Here is a 19751-nt window from a genome sequence, read left to right as displayed (position 1 = left end):
AGTGGAAAGCAATCAATGACTCCCAGGGTGAAACCTCAAGATTGCTAAAAACCTGGTCTACTTCTCAGCCTTTCCTAGGGGTATCTGGACCAATCAGCTTCGTGCTGCCAGGACATGGGAGCAGGGTTCTGTCCCTGTATCACAAGTCATGTTGAGAGCTCCCCAATTTTCCAGTCACAGAGGACACCTCCGATACCAAACAGGCAGTGATCCGAGTCATCCAATTTAAAAAATGCACAGCTAAACGAGGCATGATTCAGCCGGGAACTAGAGAGAGTTCCAACACTCAGCCCATCACCACCGCTGGTGTCCACCCTGCATGCCGGAGGCAGCAGACTAACGAGCGGGGGAGGAGCACAGGAAGCCTCACCAGTGGCGGCATGTGGCCTCGGTGCATCTGCCCAACCATGACCTGCTGCTGTGGCGAGGGCATGCTGCCAACGTTGAAGGTCTCAGGCCCGCTGGAGCCCGAGCGCATCACGGCCGGCAGCGCCACTGAGCCGTGCTCTGCCTTCCCGGTCCGGTTGAACTGCTGCTGCAAGATGGTGGACCTGCCGGAAAAAGTGGTTTGGTCACTGTAAGGACGCCACCCATGTGGAGTGCAATGAGGAGACCCCACAGATGTCACATATGTTCCCTGCTTTATGCTGTGAAGGCCAATTTAAAGAGGCACATACAGACAGAGAAGCAGGAATGAAGAAGTGGCATCACAATACTTAGCAGAGCTCTGAGATGAATCCTTTTACGATAAGTAATGTAAATAATTACTCCCAATTTATCCACTTAATAGACTTATGATATTATGCAATTAGTTGTTATTAAGAAAACAAGGCTAGGTGCAGTATCTCACCCCTGTAATCCCAGTCCTTTGGGAGGCCAAGCGGGGAGGATTCCTTGAAGTCAGGAGTTCAAGACCAGCCTGAACATATGAGACCTCATCTCTACAAAAAATTCAAAAACTTAGCCTGGAGTGGTGGTACATGCCTACAGTCCTAGCTACAGAGGATGAGGTGGGAGGATCACCTGAGCCCAGGAGCCAGAGGCTGCAGTGAGCTATGATCATGCCTCTGTACTCCAGCCTGGGCAACAGAGTAAGACTCTGTCTCAAGAAGAAAAAATGACAACAACAACACAGACATTCCTATAATAATGATGTCCCAGGTTTTAAGTGAATGTTTTGATATGTTGATATATTATTTTTGGTAAATCATACCTGAAAGAACATTCACTAAACAAGTATCAACCTTCTGCCAGGTTCCATTCCAAGTATCAGAGATACAGATGATGTATCTGCAGCTTGAAAGGGGAAATGTGGAAATGAAGCTAGGGGAAAGCCTCCCACAGCTTAGCTCCCTCCGTCAGGCCACCACCACTGACCACAGAGGATGTTTCACTGCCTCTAGAGCCTTGACCACGTGAGGCTTTGGCACCTTCCCCAAATGCTTTCAGCTAAATATTGGGAAGACTCTTAAGGTATCTAATGGAAAAATTGCATTTTTAATTTTTTTTTTTTTTTTGAGACAGAGCTTCACTCTTGTCATGCAGACTGGAGTGCAGTGGCGCAATTTCAGCTCACTGCAACCTTGGCCTCCCGGGTTCAAGTTATTCTCCTGCCTCAGCCTCCCAAGTAGCTGGGATTACCAGCGCCTGCCACCACGCCTGGCTTATTTTTTGTATTTTTAGTAGAGACAAGGTTTCATCATATTAGCCAGGCTGGTCTCGAACTCCTGACCTCAGGTGAACCACCCGCCTCGGCCTCCCAAACTGCTGGGAATACAGGAGTGAGCCACAGCGCTCAGCCAAAAAATTGCATTGTTTACTTTATATTGTCTTAGAATGAAGAATAAGTGCAAAGGACGCGGATCGTCTGAAGGTAAGAAGTCTGAGGATGGTGTATGTTCCTCAGAAGCCCAGCAGAAAAACCCACAGACAGCGTCTGTGTGTGTTGTGAGGTGGAAGGAAGGTGGAGGTGCAGCTGCATGAAGAGACAGGGGCCTCTGTCCCAGGGCCCTCACACCATCACAGATCATTCCCTGTTTCCCAGGGCAAGGCTCGATAGCCATGCTGGGATCCCAAGCATTAGGCATCCATGGAGAAATACTGCAGTCTAGGGGTGGGGTGGTGAGAGACTAGGGAAGGTGGGTCTGGAGGCTCCAGTGAGAAGTCAGTTGCATTGTGAGATCTCAGCCAAGGACCAACACAGGAAGAAGTGGAAGGTCTAGAGATAGGGACCATCCTGACCATTCTTCCTGCTTGCCTTGATCAGATCCCACAGTGATGCCGTGGGCAGTGGAGGAGGCTACAGTGGTCCCAGGCAGGGGAAGGTCCCAGCCCTCTGGGCTCAGACACTTACTGGGCTGCTCCTATGGGAAGAAAGCATAGCAGAGTCCTCTGAAGTGAAGCAGATCACCCTGTCAGAGAGTACTAGCTCACTAATTTACATCCAATGGCCATGAATAATTCCAAGGACTTAAGGTGCTCTGCCCAAGGGTGGCAAGTACTAGCAACACATCATATCAAGTTTGGTTCTAACTTGCATACTAGTGGGGACAAATGGAAAAACACCTTCTGGGTGATTAGGAAGCAAACTGTGAGAAACTGGCAGCAAGGGTGAAAATGTTAGAGAAACTACTATAGCTAAGCAAGTTTAATGGACTGGAAGATGCTAGAACTTTCTAGCAGCATACTATGGGAAACATCGCAAGATCTGAATCTGAGTCCTGACTCTACCACATATGTATATCTCAACTAACTTTCATGAGCTTCAGTTTCCTTATCCGTGGACTGGGAATGATAGCACTTGGCCTCCCTTTTGCATAGGCAGCTGTTATTGGAATTCCAGATGAGACAGAATGTCAGATACACACACTAAAGAATAAAGAACAGTCATTACATTGCTCTGTTAATATAAAAGGGATGTCTGTATAGGTTCCCCATAAAAAACATTTATTAGATGTTACTTAATTTTAATAAATCTATCTCCTCATCTACAAATGGTGCTAAATTGAGAACACTGTGAATTTAAAATAATGATTGTGAGGATGATAGTTATAATAGCAAGTGCTATGTTCCAGGCATTGTTTTATGTGCTTTATTAGTAACTACCATGGAAATAAAACCTACTTAGGTGGTAATATCATTATCCCCACTTTATAGATGAGATCATGCCAGAAGAGAATTCAGTAACTTCCCCAGGGCCACACAGTGAAACACAGACCCCAGATTTGAGCCCAGGACGAGTTTCCATGTTCTTAACCACTCGCTTGTACTACGCTACCTCACAGCACTCGAGACAAGCGTGGCATGCAGCAGTGCTTCACTATAACTCCTCCACTGGCTACACTCCCTCCTCCCACAAAAGGGGCCAGAATCAAACAGAGGCTCATCCTCTGACCTTCTGATGGTATGATTCGATCATGAGATTTAAATCAGAAATGCGGAACAGGACTCATGAACACTTACTGCCTCAAAAGACACAGTTAAACGCCACACTTTGGTCAATGTTTCCCTAAAATCCTCAGCCTCCCTCACGAGACATTTGCCACTTCAATGCTGCTGGTCTGGGGACCATGCTTGAAGAAGATTCAACTATATCATCTGCTGTCATCTTCTCCAGGTGACAGGCTTCAGAGCAGCAGGCTCCAAGCTGGCAAGAGGAAACCTGCCTGTCTAGGGAGAAGTTGGTGCTCTAGTGCTCTTCATAATACTTACTTTTTTGGGGAAACGGACTCTTCTAACATGGTTGACTCCTCATCACCTTCTAGTCCAAATCGATCTTTACTTTGTTTCTGGAAATGCAATAAAACAAAATGCAAAAATGAAACCCAGGCCGGGCACAGTGGCTCACACCTGTAATCCCAGCACTTTGGGAGCTGAGGCGGGCGGATCACTTGAGGTCAGGAGTTCGAGACAAACCTGGTCAACATGGTGAAACCCCGTCTCTTTTTAAAAAAAAAAAAACAAACATAAATCAGCCTGGCATGGTGACAGGAGCTTGTAATCCCAGCTACACTAGAGGCTGAGGCAGAAGAATTGCTTGAACTCAGAGGCGGAGGTTGCAATGGGCCGAGACTGTGCCTCTGCACTCCAGCCTGGGTGACAGAGCAAGACTCTGTCTCAAAGAAAAAAAAAAAGAAAAGAGAGAAAAGAAAATCAGCAGGTCTTCATACAAGGACCTTTAAAAAAAACATTTTGAAGGGATACAAGTGAAAGTGTTGAAGTTTACTCAAAATTCTTTATACTGGATATTTAGTAAGTGATGGATGAACAAAAGCATAATAATAAACAAGAGAAATATATTATTTAATATATAGTTAAATGTCATGTATTGCAGACTTTAATTTTACATAGTAAAAAATCAAGATGCACATATTAACATTCTATTAAAACCTATTTTTTTAAATGGGCTGTATCTTGAAACCTTAAGAAATCTGTTTTTCTGTATACTACTATGGCATACAACCTCGTTACATTTGTTTAAAAAAAAACAAAGACATGAAAACTGCAAAGATCATTTTTAGCCACTCAATCCAAGTTTCCACAGAGGCTGAAAAGCACAGTACAGCTACGTGGAAAGGAAGATGCTGAGGGGTGCTAGACTCATTCATTAGCTAAGTGACATGCTATCGTTCACTGCCTGGTAGTAAATGATACAAATATGTGTTACAGAAAAAGCAGGAATTCTCATAGGATCTTGAGGTCAAAGATCTCATACTTAATTAGTGATTAAAGATGAAATTAGTAAATCAAGTTTTATTGTTTTGGTTTTTTTTGAGACAGAGTCTTGCTCTGTCGCCCAGGCTGGAGTACAGTGGCGTGATCTCAGCTCACTGCAACCTCCGCCTCCTGGGTTCAAGCGATCCTCCTGCCTCTGCCTCCGGAGTAACTGGGATTACAGGCACTCATGCCTGGCTAAATTTTTTTGTATTTTTAGTAGAGACGGGGTTTTACCATGTTGGCCAGACTGGTCTCTAACACCTGACCTCAGGTGATCTGCCCGCCTCGGCCTCCCAAAGTGTTGGATCACAGGCATGAGTCACTGTGCCTGGCCTCAAGTATTTTTTAAAAGGGCTTTTTTTTTTTCAAGGTACCCACACCATCGAAACCGAGCCTTTTAATAAAGCGGTCTTGCTTTTCCAATTTGTATCAATACAAAATACCTTTTTCAGGATGATGTCAATGTAGCCTGCAATCAGCTGCGATATCTGCTCTCCCTCGGTGGTTTGTACTGAATAGTAGCTTTCCTGATACTCCCCAAAATCCTGAAAAGACAGCATTGGAGGAAATACAGCTAAATCAGATATATCAGAATTTTAAAGGCTAGGAGGTCCAGCTCTAGAACAATATGACATAGACTTCATTTCCCCTGCTCCTTCTCTCTAAATACAAACGAATACCCTAAAATTTATTGAACAATATTCAACAATGGTAAAAGAGCTCCCAAAACTGAAAAGATGGACTGGTTGGGGGCCTCAGAACATGCAAAACCACAATGTGGTTGAGTTCTTGGGTTTTCTTTCCCATCCCATATACCCGCAAGACTAAGAGCTGTAGAGGCCTGAACATTGGAACCTCCAACAGGCAGTTCCTGAAAAGCATGCTTTTAATCAAAGAACCAGGAGAAGGGGAGCCCAACAGAGACTAATTTGGGGAAGTAGTCAGGAGCTCCAACTCCAGCTTAACAACCTGGGCTGACATTCACCGGAAGCTGCAGAGCAGTGAAACCTCAGACCCTCTCAGGCCCTTTTCCACAACCCAGGCAGGTGGATGGTCTGATCCTTGTGCTGCAGCAGGCACAGTAAAGCCCTGTGTCTCCCTGCCCTCCAGCCAGTGGCTTAAAGAGACTCAGACCCAGTGCCTTCTGGTTCCTGCAATGAAGGTCACCCAGCAATAGCAGGTAGCCCAGGGAAATGCCTTCTGCCTTGATCAACAGAACCAACAGGGTTTGAGCAGGAACCTTAGTGTCAAAAGAAAAAATCAGCCCAGAATGGCATTGAAAGGGCTCAGAGAATAAAATTGTCATTGCAACTTAAGCCCACAAAAGTAGGCCAGAACACTACACACTGAACCTGAACAAAGTGGCCGCCTGCTAACATAGAATATTTCAATAAGATCAAAAGTCTCCTGATAGGCTGGGCACAGTGGCTCATACCTGTGATCCCACCACTTTGGGAGGTTGAGGCGAGAGGATCACTTGGGCCCAGGAGTTCAAGACCAGCTTGGGCAACATGGTGAGACTTCACCCCTATAAATTTTTTTTTCTTTTTTAAATTAGCCAGGCATAGTGGCATGAGCCTGCAGTTTCAGCTCAAGAGGCTGAGGGAGGAGGATCGCTTGAGACCAAGAGGTGAGCTATGATCACACCACTACACTCCAGCTTGGGCGACAGAGTGAGAGACTGTCTTTAAAAAAAAAAAAAAAAAAAGTCTCCTAATAACCAAGATGTCTAGGATGTTTTTAAAAAAATAAATATTCATATCAAGAGCCAGGACAACCACAATATGAATGATAGACAATCAACTCATGCCAATACTGAAATAAATCAGATATTGGAATTCTAAGGATTTTAAAGCAACCATCATAAAAATGCTTCACAATAAACTGCAAATTCTCTTGCAGCAAATTTTAAAGAATAAAAAGTTCCAACAAAGAAACAGAAGTCATAAAAAGGAACCAAATGGAAAGTATAAAAGAAGAACTGAAAAAGGCAATAACCAAAATTTTACAACTCACAGGTTAAGACTCAATAGTAGTGTGGAGCTAATAAAAAATAAAATCAGTAAACCTGAAAACAGATCAACAGCATTTAGTCAATCTGAACAACATAGAGAAAATAAACTAAAAAACAGAGCTTCAGGGATCTACAGGACAGTAACAAAAGATCTAACAATAATATCATCAGAATAACAGGAGAGGACAATGTTGGATAAAAATAAAGCATTTGAAGAAATAATGACTGAAAACTCCCCCAAATTATGAAAACTTAAACCCACAAATTCAAGAAGCTGAGTGAACTCCAAACAGAAGAAATCTTAAGAAGCCCTCTGAAAACCAGAGATAAAAATATCTTAAAAACAGCCACAGAAAAATGACATATTACCTACAAATTGACACTAACTTGAATGACAGCAAATTTCTCATTAGAAATCATGGAGGTAAGAAAGAAGTGGCATGACATGTTTCAGATGCTAAAAGAAAGGAAGTGTCAATCCCAAATGCTGTACCTGGCAAATTATCCTTCATGAATGAAGGGGAAATAATAACGTTCTCAGAGGAAGAAAACACTATGAGAATTTGTTGCTAGCAGATGTACCCTTAACAAATAGCTAAAGGAAGCTCTCCAAACACAAAATGATAACAGAAGGAGGCTGGGAACTTCAGAAAGGCAAGAAAAACAATGGGGTAGATAAAAATAAAGGGAAATGTAATAGACTGTTCTTCACCTCATGAATTTCTTTCATCACATTTTCTGTTCAAAGCGGAAGCTGTAACACCATCTTATGTGGTTATAGACAAAATAACCATCTTACACGTATGCAGAAAAAATATTTAAATAATTATACTCAAAAAGTGTGGGGAGGGCCGGGCATGGTGGCTCAAGCCTGTAATCCCAGCACTTTGGGAGGCCGAGATGGGTGGATCATGAGGTCAGGAGATCGAGACCATCCTGGCTAACACAGTGAAACCCCGTCTCTACTAAAAAAAATACAAAAAACTAGCCGGGCGAGGTGGCAGGCGCCTGTAGTCCCAGCTACTCGGGAGGCTGAGGCAGGAGAATGGCGTGAACCTGGGAGGCGGAGCTTGCAGTGAGCTGAGATCCGGCCACTGCACTCCAGCCTGGGCGACAGAGCCAGACTCCGTCTCAAAAACAAACAAAAAAAAAGTGTGGGGAGTGGGTAGGTAAAAAGACCTAAATGGAAGTAAGGTTTCTACACTTCACTTAAAGGGGAAAAGCCAGTACCAGTAGGCTATGTTTAATTTTATATGCACATGGTAATATGTAGAATAACCAATGAGATATGCTCAAAATGTAACACACACACTAAGTGATATGCTCAAAATGTAACATACAAAGCAAACTGAAACTCTAAAAAGTGTCCAAGTAACCCACAGAAAAGGCAAAAAAAAAAGAGAGAGAGAGAGAGAAGCAAAGGGGACAAACAGAAAAACTACAAAATGATAGACTTGGGTCCTAATATATCAATAATTAGCTTAAATATACCAATTAAAAGAGATAGAATGGATTAAAAAATACATAACCCAACTAATTATGCTCTCTACAAGAAATTCATTTCAAATATAACAATATATGCAGGTTGAAAATAAAACGACGGAAAAAGATATATCATGCCCACATTAGTTTTATAAAAAGCATTGGTGGCTATGTTAACATTAGACACAGTAGACTTCAGAGCAAAACAAAAATTACTAACAGAAAAGAACATTACATAATGATAAAACAACTTCTCCGTTAAGATGTAGGATTAAATGTACAGGCACCAAACAACAAAGCTTCAAATTACATGAAACAAAAACTGAAAGCTGAAAGAAAAAGTAGAAAAATCCACAATTATTGTTAAGAACCCCATTCTCAGCAACTGAGAAAACTGCCAGACAGAAAATTAACAAAGATATTCATTCAAAAGGCTGGAACACCACCATCAACTAATAGGGATCTAACTGGTATTTACAGAGCCCACTGTACATAACAGCAGAATATATGTTCTTTTTGAGTACTCATAGAACACTCACCAAAAATGATATCCTGGGATATAAAAACAAACCTTAAAATTTCAAAAGGACTGAAATCATACAGAGTATGTTCTCTGACCATAATGGAATCAAACTAAAAAATCAATAGTAGAAAGACAGCAGAAAAACCTCCAAACACTTGGAAATTAAATAAAGGCTAGGAATAGGAAGGAAAAAATCACTACATATAATGAACTTATACGCATTATGCATTATATGCATTATGCATTATGCAACGTTAGGCTTTAATCAAAATACTGATGTGCTCTCTTTTGCCTGAGGTAGTTAATGAGGTTATCATAACTATTTATTTTTTTAATTTTTTTTTTTTTTTTGAGGCAGAGTCTCGCTCTGTCACCCAGGCTGGAGTGCAGTGGTGTGATCTTGGCTCACTGCAAGCTCTGCCTCCTGGGTTCGTGCCATTCTTCTGCCTCAGCCTCCTGAGTAGCTGGGACTACAGGTGCCCGCCACCACGCTCGGCTAATTTTTTGTATTTTTAGTAGAGATGGGGTTTCACTGTGTTAGCCAGGATGGTCTCGATCTTCTGACCTCATGATCTGCCCGCCTCGGCCTCCCACAGTGCGGGGATTATAGGCGTCAGCCACCACAAAAATTTTTTGTTTGCAATAAATACTAGGATCTAGTTTAAAAAGACCAATAGTATTAAAACATGTAAAACAAAACACAGTTGTTCCCTGTCCTACACATTCTCATATTCACTTTCTACCACATACTCCTCCAAAGGTAACCACTTTCAACTGTTTCGGCGGTTTCTTCTAGTATTGCTAAATAATATATTTATATTGATTTCTTGATTTTTCTAATTTAGAAATTATCCATGACTTCCTGCAATGCAAGGTTAGGACACAGCTAAGTAGGAACATTCATCTTTTGAGGGCCATACAGGCACAGCTGTTACAGCTACAGGAGGATAGAAGGTATGTTTTCTGATGATTCCTTCTAATTGGCAGGAACCTAACAATCTATAGTCAAATTAGATAACTAATGACTTCTTCTATGGTCCCTTCTTTACATAGATTTTTTTTTTTTGATGTCCTATTATGATATCTTGCATAGATAAGAGGTGATATTTCAAGCATTCACTAGAGACTTCAGGAGTCTTAAGAAATTGACAAATTCTAGCACTTTTTGATTTTTCTTATTGCACAACTTGCCCTACCAACTACCTGTCCTATTGTGTTTCACAAGTAAATGTGGCTATAGTTAAAGCATAGAGTTATTACGCTGCTAACAACAAATATTGAAATCAAGAGGAAGAATTCAGAGGTCTGAAGACCTGAAACAAACATATTCTCACTACTTTCCATAAATTTTACACTAAGCATCTTATCATCTTCATCTTATTCAATCCTAGCAGCTCTGTAGGCATGACTATCACCATTTTATAGCTGAAGAAATTAAGGCTCAGAGAGGAAAGGTAACTTGAACAAGGTCACAGAGCTGGGAAATGACAAACTGGATTTCTATAATAATACTATCCTAAAGTCCACGTTATTTCCACTGTGTACTATGCTGTCTTTCTTGGCAGGCTGAGAAAACATCCTCAGCAAGATAATCACAACGCTTAGGAAAATATAAAACAGAGAGGGGGCCTTTGTGTGTCAGAGCACTAAAAGTTTCCTTTCAGTATATGCTAGGGATGTCATCAGGAACACAGAACTGAGAATCATCTGGGTGAGTGGCTTTTTCTAGATAATGAACTAGAGGCTGACTTATGCAGAGGGCAGAGAAGGAGCGGTGCTTGAAGAAACCCAGGCTTGCTGACCTCTCTTTTACTTCTGGACCCATCCCCTTCCCTGCCCATGGGCTTGCACCTTCTTCCTCACTCCATGCTGGCTCTCCAAGGCCAGAGAAACCCAATGGGCAAGAATCTGGTCTTTCTCCTGTTCCCACAATATCACCCGAGGCCACGCTAGTGCTCTCCTTGCCCTCTGCCAGTCCCTACCAGTGTGAAGCTCTTGGGTGAGGCTGCCCAGCGCTTGACGGTGGTGAGGGGCCACTCCTGCAGCACCTCCTTGGTCTTTTCATCCACGCGCATCACTGAGTCTTTCGTGATCCCCAGCAGGCGAGGCACAAGCTTGTTCTTGCCTTTCATCTTTTCCTGAAACAGGAGATACCAAGAGTCAGTGCTCTTCCTCTGAATACATCTGACTTTGCCAAGGAATCAGTGATTTTTCAACGTTTTACCTGCATACACTGTGTTTCAAAACAGGCAGGGCTATAGGAAAACCAAGGTTTTGAGGCTAGGTGAATAACTCATTAAACTAAAGGTATGGGAACTCAAACAAAGACATGAGAAGTATGGAAAAAGCCACAAAAGCATGCCTCCTGTTCAGGAGGGCAGCTTGCTCCAAAAACAGACTATGTCAGAAAGATAGGATAGAACTGAAAAGGCATCCAGAGAAAAAGAAGCAAAGGTGAATTCCAGGTACTATCACTTCCAGTGGCCAACTCAGTGAGTAACAAAAGAGGATTAATCTGAGATTTAAAATTAGCTTAACTAAAACTCTGCCGAAGTAGAATCTTCTCATTATGAGGAGACACAGCTTCCTGTCCTTTTTTAAATCTCTGAAATATATTTCTGTTTGGATTCTTTGTTTTGGAATTTTGTATATCTACTGATTCTTAAAACTTATTGTACAACTAGTTTTAATAATGTTTTAAGACATAGTAATGTCTATTAAAATAATGGACCCTTAGCTCACACTCATACCGAAACAAATTAAAGAGAGATTAATAATTTAGGAAGAACATCCAAGTGAGTATTTTTGTGATCCTTGGGTGAGAAATGATTTCCTAAGAAAAACACCAACATAACAAGCCATAAAGGAAATGATTAATAAGCTTAACTCAAAATATACATACTTTTGATAGATCGGGGGAGGGGAGCAGAAGCTAAAAAAACCTCATAAAAAATGAAAAAGACTGGGCAATAAATATTTACAATGAATGTAATGGCAATAGACTTCATATACTGTCTATGTGATGTGTTCATATATCAACAAAATAACTGCTGAAGAATATGAACAGAAAATGTTTTTAAAATAACACAAGCAAATAAGTTTTCACTTAAAATGGCTGAGGTTTTTTATTAAAATTAATACTCAGATTTGAGGAACATGTGAAGGGGGTCAGTAGTGATGAAAGCTTAAGGCAGCAAAGCCTTTATGAGAGAAAATGTGTCAATATCTATCCAAACCCTTAAAAAGTCCCTACTTTTGACACAGCTAGCTTTTAGGAACTTAGTCTAAAAAAATAAAGTTATAAATGTGTGTAAAGATTATGCCACATGAAGCTCAACCACAGTACATCATAGTGAAAAGCTAGAAACCACCCAAATTTTCAGACAACATTGGGCCCATTCAGGGTGGTATGGCTGTAGATGAAACAATCCAAATTTTCAATAACATGGGACTTAATACATAAATTATGATATATCCAGATAACAGATTACCCTACATGATTAAAAATCATACTGTAGAAAAACAATTGGTTTTATGGAAGTAAATTATTCATAATATATTATTTAAAAACAGAATATAGGGCCTAATCTTAGGGGAAATAAAAATTTAAAAATAGGCATATGTCCATTACATGAAAAAAAAAATGGCACTGAACGTCTCATGTGTTTTGTATTATTTTTTTCATGCTTTTCCTTATTTCCAATATTTCATTTAATGCATGTATATTTTTAGGGTTGTCAGGAAAACCTTTTCAAGTTATATTTGCTGAAATCTAGCAACATCTCAACTGCTATTCTCACGGGCATAGACATATACATTCACACAAAGGATCCATTTGTGGATGTGTCTACACACACCCAACACAGGGTAATGGCATTTAAAACACAGTTGGAGCATACTAGATACTTAGTAAGCATCATCTGTTCATCTTCAGAGCATCTCCAAAACACTGGTGTCATCATTTTTCACTTTCTAAGTGAAGAGACCAAGGCCAACAGTGGTGAGTGGTAAAGCCATAATTTGAACACAGATTTGAGTAGCTCAAAAATATCCAAAAGCTGACTGTCTACTATAGTTGACTGTCTTCCGGTGGAAGCAAAAAGAGAAAAGGCCAAATCCCCCCCAACCCCAACCGCCCTCACCATGGGCATTTGGTAACCCTCAGATGGTGACAGTCACCGCACACCCCCAGCTTCCTCAGGGAGGACACCATTGTGTGAGGAATCTACCTGGGTGTCGGAGGAGGGGAATATTCCTCCCTGAACCTTAAGTCTTAAACACTGAGAAGGGTCAGATTTTTTTCAAAGAGAGGACAGTTCCACAAGGGTGAGATCAGTGCAGGGCAGACAATGTCAGTTAATCTACTTTGGCTTCGGGAGCCACACAGAGTTTTAGGTTGAGAGGCTCTAGGCAGCTAATTTAGTAGCATGGGGTTGGCACAAACCCAGCTTCTGGGACCCAGGAAGAGGACTGGAGATAAAATATGGTTTGCAGCTGCTGCCTTCATTCTTTCCCATCTGCACTGCTCCCCAGTGAGGGATTCTGGGGTGCGGGAACACAGAATCGTGACGGATTGCCCTAATTCTTGTCAAGATCATTCCAGATTGGGAGAGGAAGCCACAGTGAACAAACAAGTTACAGTGGACCTTCTAGCAGCAGGTCACAACTGAGGAAAAGGGGCTGAGGGAACTCAAAAAATACTGGAACTGTCAACAGAGACCACCATCAAGGGATAAAATTACTTCAGCGCCTACACACAAAATGCAGAGCAGCTGGAAAAAGGTAAAGTCGCAAATGGCTGAGATCTGTGATCATGATGCAAGGTCTTCCCCGGTGCAGAGACCTGCCTTAGAGCCTCAGTGACAGGGATGTGAGGGGAGGGCCACAGGGTAATAAAGCTTCCTCTTTCCTTCCTATGCCTCAAATATCAATAACCCCCACACCACTCCTTTCCAACCTTCAACTACACAGACCAGCTTCCTTTTATCTCCAGTACACAAAGCAGGCTAAAGCAGGCACCAGTGAAGACCCATCTATCTCATATACCAACACACACACAGAGTTGTAGCTGTGATTTCTGCCAGCCATCTAGAAGCTTCTCTCTCAAGGTGGTCCTGATTAGATTGTTTTTGTTTTGAAAACGTCTGCAGCGTGTATAACTCAGAGGCAGGTGAAAGCAGGCATTTTACCGAGGAGAAGCAGGATTCGTTAATGAACCCAAGCCCTCCTCTTTCAAACGTATTTCAGCTGCTACTCCGGGTGTAGCCCTGGCAGCCAGCTGTGATCAAGCCTGCTGTCTGCAGACTCTTCTCACAGGTGCAGAGATTGCCTGATTCTGACATCACCTCTGCTTCACATCTGAGATCCAGAACTAGATGGAGGAATGCAACTGGACTGAGCTTCTGGCTCCCGGTCCTTCATTTCAATATGGCCCAAGCCCGTAGGGTCCTCCCCATGATCCAGCTGAGCTCACTAGAGTTCTAGATTGGCTTGGCCAAAGGGCTGGTTTGCGTGTTTTGTTCTGTCTTCAGTATATTTCTTTATTTTAGGGGGATGGGAAAAAACGGCTGCTCAAGAGCAAACCTGCAGACCCTGTTTACTAGCCATTTCTCTCCCTACAAGTGACTGCCAATCCATTTTGACTAAACTTGGGATTCTGAGATGCTCTGAACGCCCTGTCTGGTGTTTTTACAGTTTAGGAGAGAAGAGGGTCTGTTCCCCAGGTAATCTAAAACCTCAAGGCTCTGGCTATGTCTGCAAAAAATTTTCAAAGGCAAATTTAGAAGTGAGAAGAGTTACACAGTGATTTTCTGGAATAAAACAAGATTTTATGCCAGTCATGGGAAATGCCTTACTGTTGCTTGTGGGGTTTTGGTGTAGCAGATCATGATGAAATGCAAAAGAAGTCAACGAAACAAGGAAGAATGTAGACATTTACAGCTCCCATTTATGGAGATTTATATGAGGCAGTCCCCTTTTCTGTATTAACTTATTTAAACCTCATAAAAAGTCATAATTTTATGGGTGAACAAACTGAAGCAAGAGATGGAAGGTAAGGTAACTTATCCAAGGTCAAATTACTAAGTGGCAAAGCCAGGATCCAAACTGAAGTCCTTCTTTTCCAAAGCATATTTCCTAGCCACTGAAAATACTGCTGCCTAATGCTATTCCGTGTGAATTCATTATATGGTTCGCAGACATGCTCTGTATGGAGGTGGGTAAACTATGCCCATTGCTAAATCCAGCTTATGTTTTATGGCCCAAGAGCTAAGAATGAATTTTCTATTTTTAAATTTTAAAAAAATCAAGAGGAATATTTTGTGCGACAAAAATTACATAAAATTCAAATTACAGAATCCAAAAATAAAGCTTTGTACAAACATAACCATGCCATTCACTTACATTTTGCCTATGGCTGCTCTCATACTACAGGGGCAAAGTTGAGTAGCATGATTGGCAAAGCCTGAAATGTTTACTAGCTGGCCCCTAGGGCCAGGGATTTGGGAAATATGGGAAGAGTTCAGTGTCTGGGATAATCTAAAATTTATCAGGCCAGGTACAGTGGCTCATGCCTGCAATCCCAACACTTTGGGAAACTGAGGTGGGAGGATCACTTGAGGCCGGGAGCTCAAGACCAGCCTAGGCAACATAAGGAGATCAGTCTCTAAGAAAAAATAAAAATAAATTAGCTGGGTGTGGTGGCACGTGCCTGTAGTCTCAGTTACTCAAGAGGCTGCAGTGAGCCATGATCACGCCACTACATTCCAGACTGGGTGATAAGAGTGAGATCTAGTCTCTAAAAAACTAATAAATAAAATTAAACTAATCAATATCCTTATTTTCCAGTCACCACACCTGTTTACATACATTAGCTCGCTTACTCATAATTAGAGCTCTATAAGGAATTATTCCTATTTTTCAGATGAAGAAACTGAAATTTAGAGTTTAGGTACTTTCCCTAAGGTCATATAAGTTTCTACTATTTCTTACACAGGCGTAAATTACCATCCTGGATTCTAGGCCAATCTTCCCAACTCCAACATGCAAGCATGCTCTATTACAACAACACAAAGTTTAATACTGATTTTTAGGACAAAATGTTCATAGACATAGAAGAAAATATGATGTAAGCAGCTCTAAGCACATGAAACCAGTCCTTTCAAAATATCTATGACTGATTTCAAGGCTGTGTGGTTTGAGTAAGTGTGTTCAATATCATTATTAATTATAATTTCATTTACTTATTTAGAGTTTCTAACAGAAGCCTATAAAAGTAGTGAATGGGAAAGTGGAATTACTAACTTTTAATTTACTTCCTAAATTATGCTTTCATTAGCATAATTCCTTCACAATTTAATACAATGTTCAGTTTGGGGCATGAGAAATCTGTTACTGATGTCTTTTAAAAAATTTATTGTCCCAATTAGTACAACCTCTATGGAAAACAGTATGGAGATTCCTTAAAAGCTAAAAGTAGATCTACCATTTGATCCACTACCGCTACCAGGTATCTACCCAAAGGAAAAGAAGACATTATATGAAAAACACACTTACACACGTATGTTTATAGCAGCACAATTCACAACTGCAAAGATATGGACTCAACCTAAGTGACCATCAACTAATGAGTGGATAGAGAAAATGTGGCATATATATACCATGGAATACTACTCAGCCATGAAAAAGAACAAAATAATGTCTTTTGCAACAACTTGGATGGAGGTGGACGCTATTACTGTAAGTGGGTAACACAGGAGTGGAAAACCAAAAACCATATGCTGTCAGCTATAAGTGGGAGTTAAGCTATGAGTACACAAACGCATACAGATGAACTTTAGAGACTCAGAAGGGAAAGGGTGGGAGTGGGGCTACAGATAAAAAAGTACACATTAGGTATAATGTACACTACTTGGGTGACGGGAGCCCTAAAATCTTATAATTCACTGCTATATAATTCACCCATGTAACAAAAAACCACTTATACCCCAAAAGTGACTTAAAAAAAAAAAGTATACCTTAGGTATACAATTTTTTCTTTCTGGTGCTATTCTGCATGTGATCTCTTTTTATCATATACTCTAAATGGTTTTGCGAATTTTTACGTACATACTCTGAGGGCTTATTTCATATGGTTGACATATGCCTTATCAATTTCCTTGGCCAATTTAATCAATTTAACAATAAACCTGAAAATTAAAATGATTGTGTACATATTGTTAAAACATGTACAGGATCCATAAGCTGAAAATTACAAAATGTTGAAAGCGATCAAGGAGGCTCTCTATATCATCTTTATGGGTTAAAAGATTTAACACAGTAAAGATGTCAATTATCTCCAAATTGATCTACAAATTTAATGCAATTACTATCAAAATCATGGCAAGCCTTTTTGTAGACATAGATAAGTTTGTTGGAAAGTATATATGAAAAGGAAAAAACCTAAAATGGCTAAAACGATTTTGAAAAAAAAGAAAAAAGCTAAGGGAATTTATCTGATGTTAGGGCTTACTTATAGCTAAAGTTGATCACGACAGTGTGATTAGCAGAGGGATACATATTTGAAGGAGAACAAAACAGAGAACCCAGAAATAGACCCATAAAGATGTGCTGAACTAAATTTTGACAAAGATGCAAAAGCAACTCAATGGAGGAAGAATAGCACTTTCAACAAATGGTGCTGGAGTAAGTTGATTATGGTGGAGGTTACACAAATCTATAAATATGACAAAATTGCATGGAACTAAACACACACAAGTGCATGTAACGCTGGAGAACTCTGAATAAGGTCTGTGGATTGTACTAATGTCATTCTCCTGGCTGTGTTACTGTACCGTTGTTAGCATTGGAGGAAAGCTGATGAAGGGCACATATGACCTTTCTGTATTACTGTTATTTTTAAAACCACAGTCAGTTTTAGAATATTTTTAACACATCAAAAAGAACCCTGCACCCTTTAGCCATCATTCCCCTATCTCCCTCACCACACTCTTAAGCAACCACTAACCTTCTTTCTGTCTCTATAGATTTGCCTCTTCTGGGCACTTCATATAGAGGGAATCATATAGTATGTGGTCTTTTGTGACTGGCTTCTTTCACTGAGCATAACATTTACAAAGCTGATCCATGTTGTAGCATATATCGGTACTTCATTCCTTTTTATGGCTGAATGATATTGCACTGTATGGATACAACATAAATTGTCTACCCATTCATGAGCTGATGCTTTGTGTTGTTTCTTACTTTTGGCTAACACTGCTGTGAACACCTATGTGTAAGTTTTTATGTGGATACGCACTTTCAATTTTCTTTGGTATATATTCATAGAAGTGGGATTGCTGGGTCATATGGTATTTCTATGTTTAATCAATTGAGGACCTGACAGACTGTTTTCCAAAGTGACAGTACCATTTTACATTCCCACCAGCAAGTTACGGCTGTTCCAATTTTTCCATATCCTCACCAACACTTGTTATCATCTGACTCTTTGATTCTGAGTTAGTTTTACAGCTTCCTGTGAATCTGTAATAATTTCCAAGTAAAAAGTAAAATAAAAAAAAATGACTTGGTATATCTTGTTACAGGATAAATAATCATAGCTACAAGTCATAGTAATTTTGTTCCTTCATTTGCTAAAGCAACGATTTTCCCCTCATTTTTGTATCTTACTGTATTTCCCAGAACTTCCAAAATAATGTTAGAGGGTAATGAGATGGTGGGCACATTTATTCTGATTTCAACTCTTACAGCTTTCTTTCCTTTTTTTTTTTTTTTTTCTTTCAAACAGAGTCTTGCTCTATTGCCCAGGTGGGAGTGCAGTGGTGCAATTTTGGCTAACTGCAACCTCTGCCTCCCAGGTTCAAACAATTCTCCTGCCTCAGCTACCCAAGTACCTGAGATTACAGGTGTGCACCACCACATCTGGCTAACTTTTGTATTTTTAGTAGAGACGGGTTTTCACCATGTTGGCCAGGCTGGTCTTGAACTCCTGACCTCAAGTGATCTGCCTCCCCTGGCCTCCCAAAGTGCTGGGATTACAGGCATGAGCCACCACGCCCAGCCTCTTATAGATTTCTCTCTAGCGTCTCTATTAAGTATGATACTAATGAGAGGTTTGATACCAATGAACCTCTATCATGGTGAGCAAGTACACTTATATTCCAGCATTTTAAAGAATTTTCAATAAGATGTTGAGTTTTATCAAACATCTATATGATATCATCTTATTTAAAGTCTTGATCTGATTCAGGTTCATTAATTCTTAATATTGACTAGTTCCTGCATTTTTTAGCTATACCACTTTTAAAATAAGGCAAACTATGGTCACATAAATTATATTAAAAACAATTATAAAATAAAATGTCATACTAATGGGCCCACTGAGCAAAACACTGAAGTGAGCAATATGCTATTAACATTGTAGAAAGCAACAAAAATAAAATAAAAATTTGAATATTTAATATGTATATACAAGTTGCAAGTGCTTGGGCAGGCATGGTGGCTCACGCCTGTAATCCCAGCACTTTGGGATTACAGGAGAATAACCTGATGTCGGGAGTTCGAGACCAGCGTGACCAACATGGAGAAACCCTATCTCTACTAAAAATACAGAATGAGCTGGGCATGGTGGTGCATGCCTGTAACCCTAGCTACTCGGGAGGCTAAGGCAGGAGAATTGTTTGAATATAGGAGGCGGAGGTTGTGGTGAGCCGAGATTGCGCCACTGCACTCTAGCCTGGGTGACACACCATCTCAAAAAAAAAAAATAGTTGCAAGTGCTGCCTATTTTCTTAATCCTTTCTTCTCTTCAAAGAGATGCAATTTTTTAAAAAATATAGAGAAAGAAAGGAAAGACAGAGAGAGAGGAGAGGGAAGGAAAGAGTAAGGAAGGAAGGGAAAAAAGGTCTCTCATGTTCTTGTTGTGCCTTAAGTAATTTTGTAAACGGAGATTTGGTTTGATCAAATCTGCAAGACCCTGCTATAACGAGAAGATCTTTGCTCTCTCTCAAATTATCCTAG

At 40.6% G+C, this 19751-nt stretch overlaps 1 protein-coding gene across 1 annotated transcript in view; it reads right to left on the bottom strand.

Moving 5' to 3' along the window:
* TLN2 (talin 2) overlaps nt 1-19751 on the bottom strand; it is a 454454-nt gene that overhangs the window by 146256 nt on the left and 288447 nt on the right. Inside the window, exons 11-14 of the mRNA XM_025390086.1 lie at nt 10718-10873; nt 5160-5261; nt 3712-3788; nt 371-551 (exon numbers count right to left, since the gene is read on the bottom strand). Of these exons, the coding sequence (XP_025245871.1) occupies nt 371-551; nt 3712-3788; nt 5160-5261; nt 10718-10873 (516 nt within the window). The remainder of the gene's footprint in view (nt 1-370; nt 552-3711; nt 3789-5159; nt 5262-10717; nt 10874-19751) is intronic.

Source organism: Theropithecus gelada, chromosome 7a (assembly GCF_003255815.1).
Source record: "Theropithecus gelada isolate Dixy chromosome 7a, Tgel_1.0, whole genome shotgun sequence".
NCBI classification, from domain to species: domain Eukaryota; kingdom Metazoa; phylum Chordata; class Mammalia; order Primates; family Cercopithecidae; genus Theropithecus; species Theropithecus gelada.
The sequence above is the reverse complement of the archived record's forward strand: the minus strand, read 5'-3'. Positions and strand labels throughout refer to the sequence as shown.